The 13,210-nt window shown below is 44.3% G+C and overlaps 1 protein-coding gene across 5 annotated transcripts in view; it reads right to left on the minus strand.

Annotated features, from left to right (window-relative positions):
• Positions 1-9,691: 9,691 nt before the first annotated feature.
• Positions 9,692-13,210, minus strand: part of st3gal3b (ST3 beta-galactoside alpha-2,3-sialyltransferase 3b) — a 53,088-nt gene continuing 49,569 nt past the window's right edge. For all 5 annotated transcript variants that reach the window (XM_030402571.1, XM_030402572.1, XM_030402570.1 and 2 more), the window contains one exon: positions 9,692-10,413. In XM_030402571.1, the coding sequence (XP_030258431.1) occupies positions 10,324-10,413 (90 nt within the window). In that variant the 3' untranslated portion in view covers positions 9,692-10,323. The remainder of the gene's footprint in view (positions 10,414-13,210) is intronic.

Raw genomic sequence — 13,210 nt, forward strand, 5'->3', positions numbered from 1 at the left:
TTTTTTTTTTTTTTTTTTTTTGCACTGGCCGGTCTCCTGTCACGGCTTCTTGGCAGAGTCTCAGACCCCTGGACAAGAACAGAGAGGGTGGACAGTGGGTACAGACTGAGAGCTGAAGTCAGATCATTTCAGTATAATGATGGGTGTTAAAGTTTGAGCGAAAAAAGAAATCACAGTTTTTATGAGCAATTTTTCCTGAATCCAGTCAAAATCAAATGCAATCGTGGCTCTTGTTTCTAGAAGACTTCGGAGACATTCCCCTTTACTGGAAACAAGTGCTCTCAAGCGTATAATGTGTATTTTAAGACATAATATGAGACCAAACGACCTGTTACGATGGACTTTTTTTTTTTTGCAGACAGAAAGCTATTCAGCTCAGAGAAAATAAACTTTACAGCTGACTGGCGCACGCTGAGCCGGGCCCACATAAAACCTAATTAGGTAGAAGTTTGTTTGCGGTGACATTAACACTCCAACACGGAGGACGAGCCAGGAGGACACAGTCAAACATTCCCAAGTGTAAAAAATGTTTGCCCTCAATTAGGAACTCTGACTCACGTCCAATCACCGTTTGATGAAATGGAGCGAGTTTTTCAGGCATGACTCCCCTCTTCTTACCTCCGCTAACCTGTTCAGTCTTGCCTCCAAACAGCCTGTAAGGTTAATGAGTAAAAAACACGCTCTGCGTCTCTTTCTGATCGCAGTCAAGGTCGGTACGGTACGAATGCGTCCACGGAGACGAAGCCACGGGGGACCGCCTTGTTTCTTCGTTTTACGTGTCAGCTGGATGTGAATGAGAGGTTCACGCCGATAACACGCTGCTCTGTCGTCAAAATAGCTTTCTGAAAAAGAAAAAAGTCCACGCGTCACGCCTTTACGCAGCGACCGTCCGCGTCTCCAAGCGCTTCTATCTTAAAAAAAAAACTCTTACTTTGGACTCAGGTATCCAGATATCAGAGGCTGTGCCGCTCCGGTGTCTTCTCAGGAGTCTACTACACAGCTACTGAACAATGTCTACAATGCCTCGCAGGACTGGAGGCTATGCGTAAAAACAGCGCGCCGCTCCGCCTGTCAGAGACTTTGTGAAACCGGAGCGCGGTGCCCGCTGCACAAAGTGCTGTGATTTTTCTTCCCCATCCGAACAGCTCAGATGTCTTTTTGTTCCTGCGCCGGGAGGAGGGAGGGAGGGCAGCGACTGTCACACAGGACGTTTTTCTGGAGAAGTGTTTCAGTGGAAGAATCCGGCGAGTGACATCTGTCCCTCAGTGTTTATACTCACGCACTCGTAAATGTGGAGTGCTTCACTATACTCCACTTGTTTGGAGCACACGCACACGCGCAGCGCAGGCATGGATAGACACACATGCATGGACGGATTATGAGACAATGGGCCTCTGGGCACAGACATGTGAAAGGCCCCCCACTCCTCCCATGTACAGTAGCACGACACCCAGACTGAAAGGGACACAAAGAGGTACAAGACGATCACAAAGGACGCTGCAGGTTCTCTTTGTGCTCAATTTGTTTCCATCTGCCGTCATTTTTCAGTCTCTTTGTGATCTCTGTGTCTCCATTTGTAGTCGTTTTGCGTCTCTTTGTAGTTGTTATGTATCTTTGTGGCCATTTTGAGTCTCCCTGTAGTCGTCTGAATCACTTTATAGTAGTGCTGTGTATCTCTGTAGTTAAATTGTTTTTGATTTGTCATCGATTCATTTCTCTGTGGTCATTTTGAGTCCCTCTGTAGTTAGTCTGTGCTATCGTTTTGCATTTGTCTCTCTTGGTTTTGGTTTGTGTGTCTTTGTAGTTGTTTTTCATCTCTTTGTAGTTGTTTTGCGTCTCTTTGTAGTCTTCTGTGTGCATTTGTAGTCACTGGGCCCCTCTGACCTCTCAGACCTCTGGAAGAGTGCCCAGTAGGTCTGTTAAGAAATCTCTCCATGTGCACTTAGATGATTGATTTGTGCACCTGTGGGCCTTCATTCTGTGCACACACACAAACACATATATACACACTTGTGTGCCTTTGCCACCCTGCCTCATATGTTTGCCCAGTTGGACCTGCCCTGACCTCTTTACCGGACTGTGTCACCAGCTGTCAACCCTGCAGGATGGACAAAGTGAGTCCTGTCGGTGAAGGAGCTGTGACCCCTGTTCGCTGCACCACCAACCTCGCAATTTCCACCAGCGGAGCTCCCGGCCCCTTCGCCTCTCTCCAGCCCGCAGGCTTGTCCCGTTCTGTCCTGCCACCCACTCTACCCACCTACCCTCCGTCGCACGTGAAGGCCCTCCAGCTGAGGCACTCCCTGCAGGGCAAACACTGAGGCCCGCCGAGCACAAAGGCTGGGTAAACAGCTCCTTCGCTTTCCTCTCCGGGCCCACTCTCCACGCCGAGGCAGAGACAAATGCAGGGAGGATCCCTGGTCTCCACTGCGGGGCTATTAATAGTAGCGACCAACAAGGCAACAATGCACACAGCTGAGGTGAATGACATGCAGGAATGTACCGTCAGATAATGAGGATGAGCTCCATAACAGGAGGGGAGATGGAGGCCTGCTGGGGTCATTAAGACACAACATTTGTGACATGAGCGAGAGGTGGGAAAAATCAAACTTCAAATCACTGGTAAACAAGCACATCTACTCCTCCAACACGCGTCAACACACACGCCAAAGTGATTTATGGCAGCAGTCCTCCTCCTCAAAAGATCAGACGATAACCTCCAGTGTGAAATATGTCCCCAAAAAAAAATGAATCACTGTGTAAACTTCAAGTCAGTGGGTGGGTGGCAGAGTTTCAGCAGAGGGCACCACACGGCAACCAGGGCAGCACATTCAACAAGTGTGTGTGCTGCTCAGAAGTGTGTCTACATCGTCCATCACTGCGGGCCATGTGATGAACTTGCTCGGCATTGTGAGAGGGATTTGCAGCATGACACTGTTTGTACACCCACAGTTAAACCTCATGCAAGCACAGCTCACATATATCTTCAGCGCGCACGCACACACACACACACACACACACACACACACAGGTTTAGTCTCTGGCAAGCTGCAGGACCATGATGGCTGTGGTGGAATTTTTCATTTCCTTGTAAGAATATAAAACTGAATTTATGAGGCGAATGTTTGAACAAATTTTTTTGATTCTTATCATTTGTGTCCAGAAGGTGCCGGTGCTCACAGGGATGTGCACAGCTGTTTCCATGGATACGGGGTGCTGGTTTGGGCCTTTGGAGCTGCTGAGTCTGTCAAAGTTGAGGACCGGATGGGGGAGAGGGTGAGTGATTTTGGGTGCTGAAGAAAGGAGAAAGTAGAACGACTGTTCCAGATGTGGAGGACAGTCAAAGGGTAAACTTCCTCGGTGATTTCTCTGGTTTCTCCTGGAGGTACAGGTCACTGCCCTCGCCGACTGCCCCTCCTCTCCATCTCCTCGGTGCTCTCTCCATCCAAAGGTGCCTTTCTGTCTTGGCCCTGTTCCAGCTCTTAAGTTTGTTTTCACTTTTCAAGTGGGAACTCCCCTCATCCAGCACACTGTCCAAAGCCCTTGGGCTGAATCTGTAAAACGAAGCCAAGTCTGTGGGACAAAGTCATCCTGTTGCTGGAGGAATAAAACAGTGGAGTCCGTGTTTCCACATTAGCCCGAGCAAGTGAATCCAGCGCAGATAAATCTGCTGTAATTTACACTTCATCAGAGCTGCGTTCCTGCAGGCGTCCTCCAGATCTGTTGCATTACTGTTCATACAAACAAATCATAAAGCAGAGTGTCAGTGAGGGGCTTGATTAGAGGCGGTGTTATGTGGCTGGATGGAGGGAGAGCAGGGTACATAACACTGCAGCTACAGCAGTGTGCACTGGTGAAACCTGAGACTGGCCTCAGTCTGATCTCCAGGAGGTACAGCAGACACCCTAAGTTCAATGATCAAAAACACATCTGCATCAATTTTGATAATCATCATGTTTTTTTTTTTTTGCAATAAGAATTTGAGTTTAAACTATCAACATGTTAATAAATAATAGTTTGATGTTGTAACATTTTTCTGTTGTGTTGCAGAGATATCTACTGAAGTGATCATGCTAACCAGCCAGCGCCGGCCCGTCCGAGCCCGGATCACTAGCAGTTTCTCTAGCAGTATGCTGAGGGGGATGTGAATGTCTCTGACGGTGCATCCAACGGTGGTTGAGACAGTTCACCAAAAAACCCACAAACGTGAACCTCATGGTGCTGTTAAAGTCAGAGAATCACCGAGTCCTAAGGGTTCACCTGGGCAACATGAATTTCATGATATCATCTATCCAATATTTGTTCAGTCTGAACCACGGAAGTGCCCTTGAACATTGATGCATTGATCTGAACATCATCTGCTGATAAAAATGGTGCTATATGATCAAAAATCCCAGAGATCAAGAACTTTAAAGCTGGATTTGTTTACCAACATGAACAAGAAGTCTTTAAATTCCATTTTTTGTAAGATCTTTAAACAGCCAGATGAAGACCATATGATGTACAGAACAGCTGCTAAATAGACCCTGTGGTGATAAACGTTGTTGATCCAGTAACTTCTGGTTTTGGACCGTTGTTTTCGACTCAATCGAAGCATTTTGAAGATTTTACTTTGGGTTCTATTACAAATAGATGAAAGCGTTTTAAGCTGGCTACAAATACAAGTAGTATTAGCCAAATGACGCATTGATTGTTGATTGATCATTGATAGATATTGTTAGAGCCTTCTGCAGTCACAATGGCATTTATTTATTTTACTCCAAAGTTGTATAAAATTGTATGTGTATGTTTTCTGCCCCATACTTCATCCTACAAGCCATGTAGCCGACTGAGTCAAGTGTTCTCTGACATACAGATGTTCAAACTTGCAGATGTTTCTTGCTTGCTTCTTGCCTCCGAGCAAAGAAACAATAACAAACTCTAAAAATAAGTTTCTGCCATCTTTTAACAATTCAATGTCCCCTTTGAAATGTTTCGAAACGTCATTTTCAGAAATGCACTGCAAGATCGAGGCAGACGGGACGAGAAGAAACAGTCCTCAGTGATACCTGACAGCCCTGTAGGTGCGTCGCGATCAGAGACAAAGGTGAAGTGACAGAATGTGGGGCGATCTGTGGAGAGGGGAATGTTGTTTTCCCTCATCTCAGCTGACCCGGCATTAAGTAAACACAAGAGAAAAATGGGTGACTGAATGGGTGTTTTCTCTCTCCACTCCAACTCTTTTTTTACGAGGAGTTTAAATTTCAGGCCCAGAGGGTCATGGCCCCTCCGTTCCAATCCTACTGAGAGGAGGTGGGGCGGGGGAACCTGTCGCCGAGAATAAAAGGCCCGACGGCTGAGGAGGTGCAGGCGTGCTCATACTCCTGTTTGCCGGACCAACAGAAACGACCGCCTCCAGCCGGCCAGCTGCCTCAGTGAGGTCACAGGTGGCAAATATCCTCCCTGCTGCGTGGAGGCAGCACTGGATCCCACCCTGCCGAGGTCAGGGAATCTGTTGAGTCAAGAGTAGCCGGAGAGAGGTGGTTCTGGTGACCGGTGAGGCGTGACTTGTGCGTGGGGGGGTGAACGTTTCTGGCACCCCATTAACAGCAGGATGGGACGGACCAGCGGCGCTTTAAGGGCCCTCGGCGTCTCGCCCTCTTTCACCTCACACCAATACCGACTTACAGCAGCCACAGCTGGACGGCTGCTCTCGCTCGTTTCTCCTCTGGTTTATGACGACGCTGCGGTGTGTGAACGTGAGTGAAAGTTTCACAGCTGCAGCTGAACAGTGTGTGTGTTTATTGTGTGTGTAACAGGTTTCCAATGGGTCCCTTGTGGCCGCAGCAATGAAACAGGATCTGCCTCAGATTTGAGCAGGTGAGGAGAGAGGAGGAGGAGACAGCAACATAAAAAAGGCAGAGGCAAGGAGAGGGAGAAAAGTGAGAGTTGGAGAGGGACAGACATAAACACACGAGCGAGGAGGAGAGGAGAGTACATTAGCGAGGAAGTCCGCTGGACGGAGGATTGAAAAATGACTTCCTCTGGCTCTGCAGGTAGGAGATACAGAGTGCAGAGCAGGAGAGGAAATCCCTTTCTTCACGCTCCTCGTTCATCCCTCCTCCATCTTTACGGTGAGCTTCCTGCACTAAGTGACACGCAGACGGTATAAAACCTGATGTACGCCGCATAACATGAGGCCCCATCAACTACATGCATACCAGGCGGGAAGCCAGACGGCGTCACATTTTGACAAAGACAAGGATGAAAAGCTGAGATAAAACAGAAAGTCGACTGAATACATCAAAAATATTTACTATATATTGAATTTTCAGTGTGTGTGTATAATATTTTATATATATAGATATATATATAGATATATATATATATATATATATATATATATATATATATATATATATATATATATATATATATATATATATATATATATATATAGATATATATATATATATATATATATATATATATATATATATATATATATATATATATATATATATATATATATATAGAAAGAATAACACCTTTGATCGTCATATAGAAAGAATAACACCTTTGATCGTCGACTTTCCACTGATGATGGTGAAAACAAACAAAAAGAAAAGGTTTAAAAATACAATGATGAAAAGCCAATACATTCGGCTTTAATATGAGCAGTTTATCGGGAGAGGTGATTTGGGTCCAATCCGTTTGAACTCTTCCAGCATTTATAAAGATTCAATACCTAAAAAGACAAAAAAAAAGAGAGAGAAAAAAAGAAGAGAACAGAACTCACTCCAGCTACAAATCTGCTTAGTCTCAAAGCTTTAAGAACATACTGGTGGTTTGGTGCATTTCACTTTAGTCTGCTGACTGCAGATTGCACATATTTGACTTTAATGAAGCTTTTCCAAAACAAACAAGATTTTAGATTAATTGTTTGCCTCCCAAGCAGCTGCTTGTTACAAATGACTTGACAATACTCCTTCAGACAAATCTGACCTTTTTGTTTCACACAATCTGTCACAGTCTCCTTTATTATTCTTATTTTTTCGCCGTTAAAACGATACGGTCCCGCAGCGGTCGGCCGGGAACCACTTTCAAACTCTCACTTGCTGTTCCATTTGAGGATGTTCCAACATTCAAGCATTTAAAGGTACTCCAGGGATTTAGAAATGCAGTTGAGGGTCTGAAGAGACGGATTAAAGAAGGAGTGATTAAATTTGCAGCAGCAGAGAGTGAAACATGCTGACTTTTAGTCAAAAAACACCAGATCATATATTTTCTCAGCTCCTCCAGAGTCACAGAAGAAAATTATATAAGTATTTTCACAGGCGGCGCTGCACTGTGATGAGTGAATTGAACTTCAGGTGTGCCCCTTTAATAACAAGCTGCAAAAATAAAGGTGTTGTATGTGATATTCAAAAATGAACTAAAATTATCAACACAATGTTTATGATGTCATGCCTTCTATGTGTTGCTGTAGATATCTACTTAAGATGGCACGCTAACCAGATAGCCCCCAGCCTGTCAAGGTTCAAAGCTCCTGTGCGAGCAGTGAAAACGCAAACAACCCATTGATGCACCAAGTCCGGGCTCCTAGCTGCATGGCTAACTGAGCTAACTAGCTACTAATGGCAGCTACAGTTAGCGGTTACGCCAGTGATATGCTGCTCTGCATTTTCTTCGAATATGAATTCAGCAGGTGGTGAATTCATACATATTGCACCTTTAAAGACACACAGTAGGCGAAGTGAAAAGCCCTCTCTAGAGCCAGTGTTTAGTTTGTCCATTCTGGGCTACTGTAGAGAAACGGACTCCACTTCTTACTTTACTAATAATTAGGAATACTTTATTCCATCTCTGCCAATCGATCCCCTAAATCCTGTACACTGAACCTTTAAAATACACCTGTGAATGAGATGCTTGCGTGCTAAAACATACAAAACCACCAGTATGCGGCTTCAAGTCTTCCAAGACTGACTACAAAATGTAAAGCACAGATATGAAATGGACTGGTCCGATACATGGAGGATTGAGCTGGTCCGACCTGAAGCTGATCTTACGCACTGGATCAAGCTGCAGTGACTTTTCCACTTCAGACTCCCCGCTACAGTATCTACGTGATGAGGTGTAAGACACTGCGAGTGCTAAGACACTGCGAGTGCCTCATGATAGTGCAATGGTCGGCTGTTCCACGTACCTTTGCTCCCAAAAACAAAAAAACACGAGGAAGAGAGAAAAAAAAAAGGGGGGGGGGGTCCCGTTTCCAAAAAAGTGATCCATTCCTTCCAACCCAGCGGACCCGCTCTGATGGGACTGGGTAGGACACGCTGCTACAGCGTTTGTCGAAAATATCGAGAAAAGGAACACGTGATGGAGCAGCTTAACAGATGCAACAAGAGCAGCTTACTGAGTAAAGTAGTGAACCTGTGTGCGTACGATGTACATTTAACACGCACTTCCATAGAAGAAGCAGAAACAGAGAAACCCCACTAAATTGTCTTTCAACAAAGTAAAACAAAAGATCAGCTGTAAAACAATAAAACCCTGCTTTTATGAAGCAGTTTTTAAATGCACCATCACTATAAAGCTGATTATCGCATTAATTGGATAAAATGACAACAAATAAAAAAGCAAACAAATGAGGCGTTCACATGTGAGGGAAGCAGAGTGACAAGCAAAAGGTTTGATTGTGTAATACTGAACATTTTAATGCAGTGCCAAAATACTGAAAAGCATGTGGCAGAACCTTCAGAGGCCTCAGCCGCACATGTAATATGAAATTGCGATTGAGTGCAGCAGTTATCACCTCATTAGATTCTCTCAATTTAAAGAAATATAAACAAATTTCGGTTATGTGTCCATTGTTACAGAAGAGCAATCATTTGTAGTAACATAATACACATAAAGCACAGAAAGAAATGGCTGCCGACTAACACATCTAACACTAAGCCAATTAATCAATGCCTTTAATCGCAACACTGTTTCTGCCACAAACTTAAAAGATGATGCAGTCTCTGAGGAAGCACATGGTGGTGGAATCGAAAGAAAAACACGAAATCAAAACAGAGAGCAGGCCTGCCTGTGACCAAAACGCTGGGACTCTGGAACAAAATAAATAATTAAAATTAACCTAACAACAAAAATATATACTTTTATATTCTACAATCCGAGATTTCACCATTTACTGAAGAACAAGAAAATCTGCAGCAACAGGAAGTTGGAGAAGGGCTCCGACATACAGAACCTGAACCGGTCACTGTACGTCTGTGCTGCAGCCTGCGGGCTTACAGCTGATGAAGTGATGGGGACAGTACCGTGACATGAGTGAACAGAGAGGAGGAAGGATTTACAAAGACACAGGAAGCGCGAGAGAGAGACATTTGGGCTCACCTGCCAGAGCTGGTCACTACACGAAAAAATAGAAATAATCAAGTTCCACAAAAATAATTTAGACTAAATCTAAAATAATTAATACAGTTCTCCTGCCTTCGGATTCTGCTAAAGTGAATCTTATGCAGTTTAAATCACTTGAAATAAACAGACTTAAAGTTTTTCAATGGAACACTTATTTATCTGTCAACTGGCTTGGCAAGTGTTAATTTCAGTCCCTGGACAGAAGGTAAAAAAGTGAATGAATGAATGAATGATTGGACAAATGGCAAGTGGGGGTGTAGGGGGGGGGGGGGGGGGGGGGGGGGGGGGAGGGGCTGCTGCAGCTTGTTAAAAAGCACAGTAAAAATCTTTGATATTTACACTGAGGAAAGTAAATACATTCAGGCAGCAAAAGGAGAGAGGAGGACGAGCTCTCCCTCTGTACGAGGTACGTTTGGCACTGCTAATACTCAACCCATCCCCGTCCGTCCACACGCTCAGTCACAGTCCTTTCTCTTTCCGTCCCCTCATCAAGTCAGCCAGGAAGTCAAGCAAAAACCCGACATCTGTGTGCCGACGCGTCACACACATCTGCTCTCTCAACCCATTCATGCGATACGTGGAGGGGTGCGGGTTGAAGTGGTAAACGTTGAAGCGCGGGGCCGGCAGATCTTCTCTGCGACTGTCTCTTGGTAACACAGGAACCCGGCAGATCCAGTCCTCCTCATGTCCCCCCGCCCTCCCTGCTTCAGTCAGCAGGAGTCTTTGGTTCAGAAGGCACGTGTGTCTCCACAGAAACCCTCCTGTATCTTTTTTTAAAATAATCTCCTTTGATTTGAAAACCCAGACGGTCGGTGGGCCACCCGGATTCTAAAGGGTTCTTTCTCCCAGGGTCAATCTGTCTCCCAGCTTCCTGTTTAGTAGTCCTTTGGGAAAGGCAGAAGGAGACTGTAGGTGGGTGTAAACTCAGATACCGTTGGTCAGGTCTGTGATGACGTTGGCCTTTACCAGCTTGCGGAGGAACTCCTTCTCCTTGGATATGTTGTGTGTCCATGACTGTGGGAGAATCAGAGAAATGACTAATTAATGATACAAAAAAATACATGATCACTGTGAGAAGACATTTGAGAGCACTTCAAAAATCATTGATAAATGGACTTAAACCTGGGGGTTAGCTTTGGGTTTTCTTATTCCCAGTCTATACGTGTGGGTGTTCATGCGTGCATATATATATGTGTAAAGCCACACCGGGTCAGTTTTCCTCCCTGCTGTGCTATGAGGATTCAGTCCAGTGGGCCGACCTGTAACCAGAGCCGGCGGTTCCTGTGCAGTGCTTTGGGATGCAAAGAACAGCCAGAGAGCAGATGAAGGAGGCAAAGGGTGGAGGAAGAAACATACAGGAGGGAATAGGAGGGAGGTTGGGCCCTGCAGCTGCCTCAAGACTCTCCTACAGACTCGAACCCTGTCTGGGTCGGACCTCCGAACATTATGTGATGGGTCACAGCAGGACCACGAGGAACAATAAGCTATAGTTTCACTGTATTAGGATTTAACATAAGAAACAGGGCTGAGATGTTTCAAGTCCAACAGTTGTGTTAATGTGATTGTTGGATGTATTCTTAAAAAGGGGTATGAAAAGGCCTTTAGAGAAACATTCGAATTTAGCTTCTGACATGGCAGTTGCTGTTTGATTGACAGCTGAGCTAGTAGAGACACAGAGACAAAACATATTGTAAACTACTGAGCACTAGTAAATATACTGTATGTAACAAGTCGAGGACAGAAAGGGTTTCTGTTAGCTGCGATGCTGAAGGACTAGCATTAATTAGCTTCTTAACTATTGATATTTGCAGCCACATTTTTAAGCAAGTCAATCGTACATCTGGCGAGCTAGCAGGCTAGCTGGCCTGCAAACTGCCATATGGAGTGCAGCTTTCTGTCAAGCTATCACAGGAAACAGAGCAACATGGACATTAAGTTGGAGTCTTGATTCTGGCTTTTCTTTTTCAATCTCCTTTTAGCTCCATTTTGGGTCTCCATCACCTCCTGATGGAAATATTTGGCTCCTTAGCTGCCAAATGTTTCACCACGTTCACAAGCTAGTGGATTTATCCCAGCATTCTTTTAAGAAGAAGCTCTCTGCTGCAGATGGAATTGAGGATGATGATAGCGTTGAGAAAGAGTCAAAACAGTAAAGTTGCAGGCCATAGAACACGTCTTATCATCCCATTGCTTTTCTTGGCAAGACCGACCGTACTCTGCCTCTGACAGGGCTACCCTTACATTCATACCCTGATGCTAACCAATCTCATTCCTCATACATAGTTTTAACCAACATAGGTAACCAGTTTTGACAAGAAGAGCAAATGAGAACCATAATGATGAGTAAAAGTCACCGAAAAGCTATGAGGATGATAAACCTTTGTGTTATGAACTACTCCTTTCACATACAAAAAGTCATTCGATCCAATGTTAATAAAAAATAATGATCACAGCAGCTTTAACTGAATCCATTTATCAATAAGTTTGAATAGCTCTGAGAAAACAGTAGTGGGGGTAGGATACGGGGGTTAGGGGCATCTCATCCACCACAGCAGGAGACCTCCCCGCCACACTGCATTAACTGATCTGACGTTTTTATATGATCACGTTTTATATAACTTGTTTAATTACAAGCTCTACTTTATTACTTTAAAGCACCCATCTAGATAAGGAACAGGCTCTTTCCCTGAAGGTCGAATAATGTGTGGATAATTTCACAACTCAGCGTCCCCAGTGAGAAGTGGTTGTTAAGTGTTCCAAACAAAAAAGCCTAAAGTATTCCCATTAATTAGCCATGTGTGGCTGATGATGACAATGTTGATGAAGATGATGATAATAAATGCCAACGGTTCACTGGGAGTTTAGACAAAGGTTATCATCATACTGAGCTCATGGTTTACACGCGTCAACACACGGGTGACATCTTTGATTCCACCAGGCTTCAGTGTAAACACGCAGGGGGAGACTTGAGTGATGGAGGAGAGAGAGATCCGTCATGAGGCCGTTTAGAAAGTGATTGTTCAAACGACACGCTAACAGTTAGCATGTTGATACAGTGACTGACGAAAGACCAGAGCCACTTCACTCCAGGGGAATTACAGATATGACCTCTTGATGTTTTAATTCCACAGGTTTTGTTCTTTATTTTCTGGATTATGGACGAAGTTAGAAAGTTACAGCATGTGTAAAAATACAGCATCACTGCAACATTTATGGACTCTGTGAAAGTGGACACAGAGACTCTCCATGCGTTTCAGTTCCTTGAGACATGTATGCTTGTTTCAGGTAACCGGTTCGGAAGTGATTTTAGAGCGGACAACTTCTTGTTTTATTGGGTATAACTTTACAGTTGGAAGGATCATTTGTGAACTCCATGCCATCACTGCTGTATGTGGTCTGTTAAAGGTGCATTGGTAATTTTGGGGAAGAAATTTCAATCGATAGAGAAACATCCTCATTGATTGCTAAGTTTATTCAGTTATGAAAACCCAAAACAAAACAACAAACTGTTCTTAATGGAGAATGGGTCTCTCAATCAAAACAATGATAACAAAAGACTTAGTTGGATGTTGTGAGGTAGTGTGGGCTCACGGGAGTTGCTGTCAACAACGTTAGACAACCACTGTTGACGCGACTCAGCCAGAAATGTACATGGACAGGTCAAGTTCTTCCTCAGTCTTTGACATACCATGTTTTCCCCATAGTTTTAGCATCAGGCACTGAACTGCAAAATTATGGATTTCTGGGGGTTTGATCATTTTTGGAAACATTTAGAATAAACTAAATAGAAAACTCAACAAAGTCTAGGCGT

This window comes from Sparus aurata, chromosome 21 (genome assembly GCF_900880675.1).
Source record: "Sparus aurata chromosome 21, fSpaAur1.1, whole genome shotgun sequence".
NCBI classification, from domain to species: domain Eukaryota; kingdom Metazoa; phylum Chordata; class Actinopteri; order Spariformes; family Sparidae; genus Sparus; species Sparus aurata.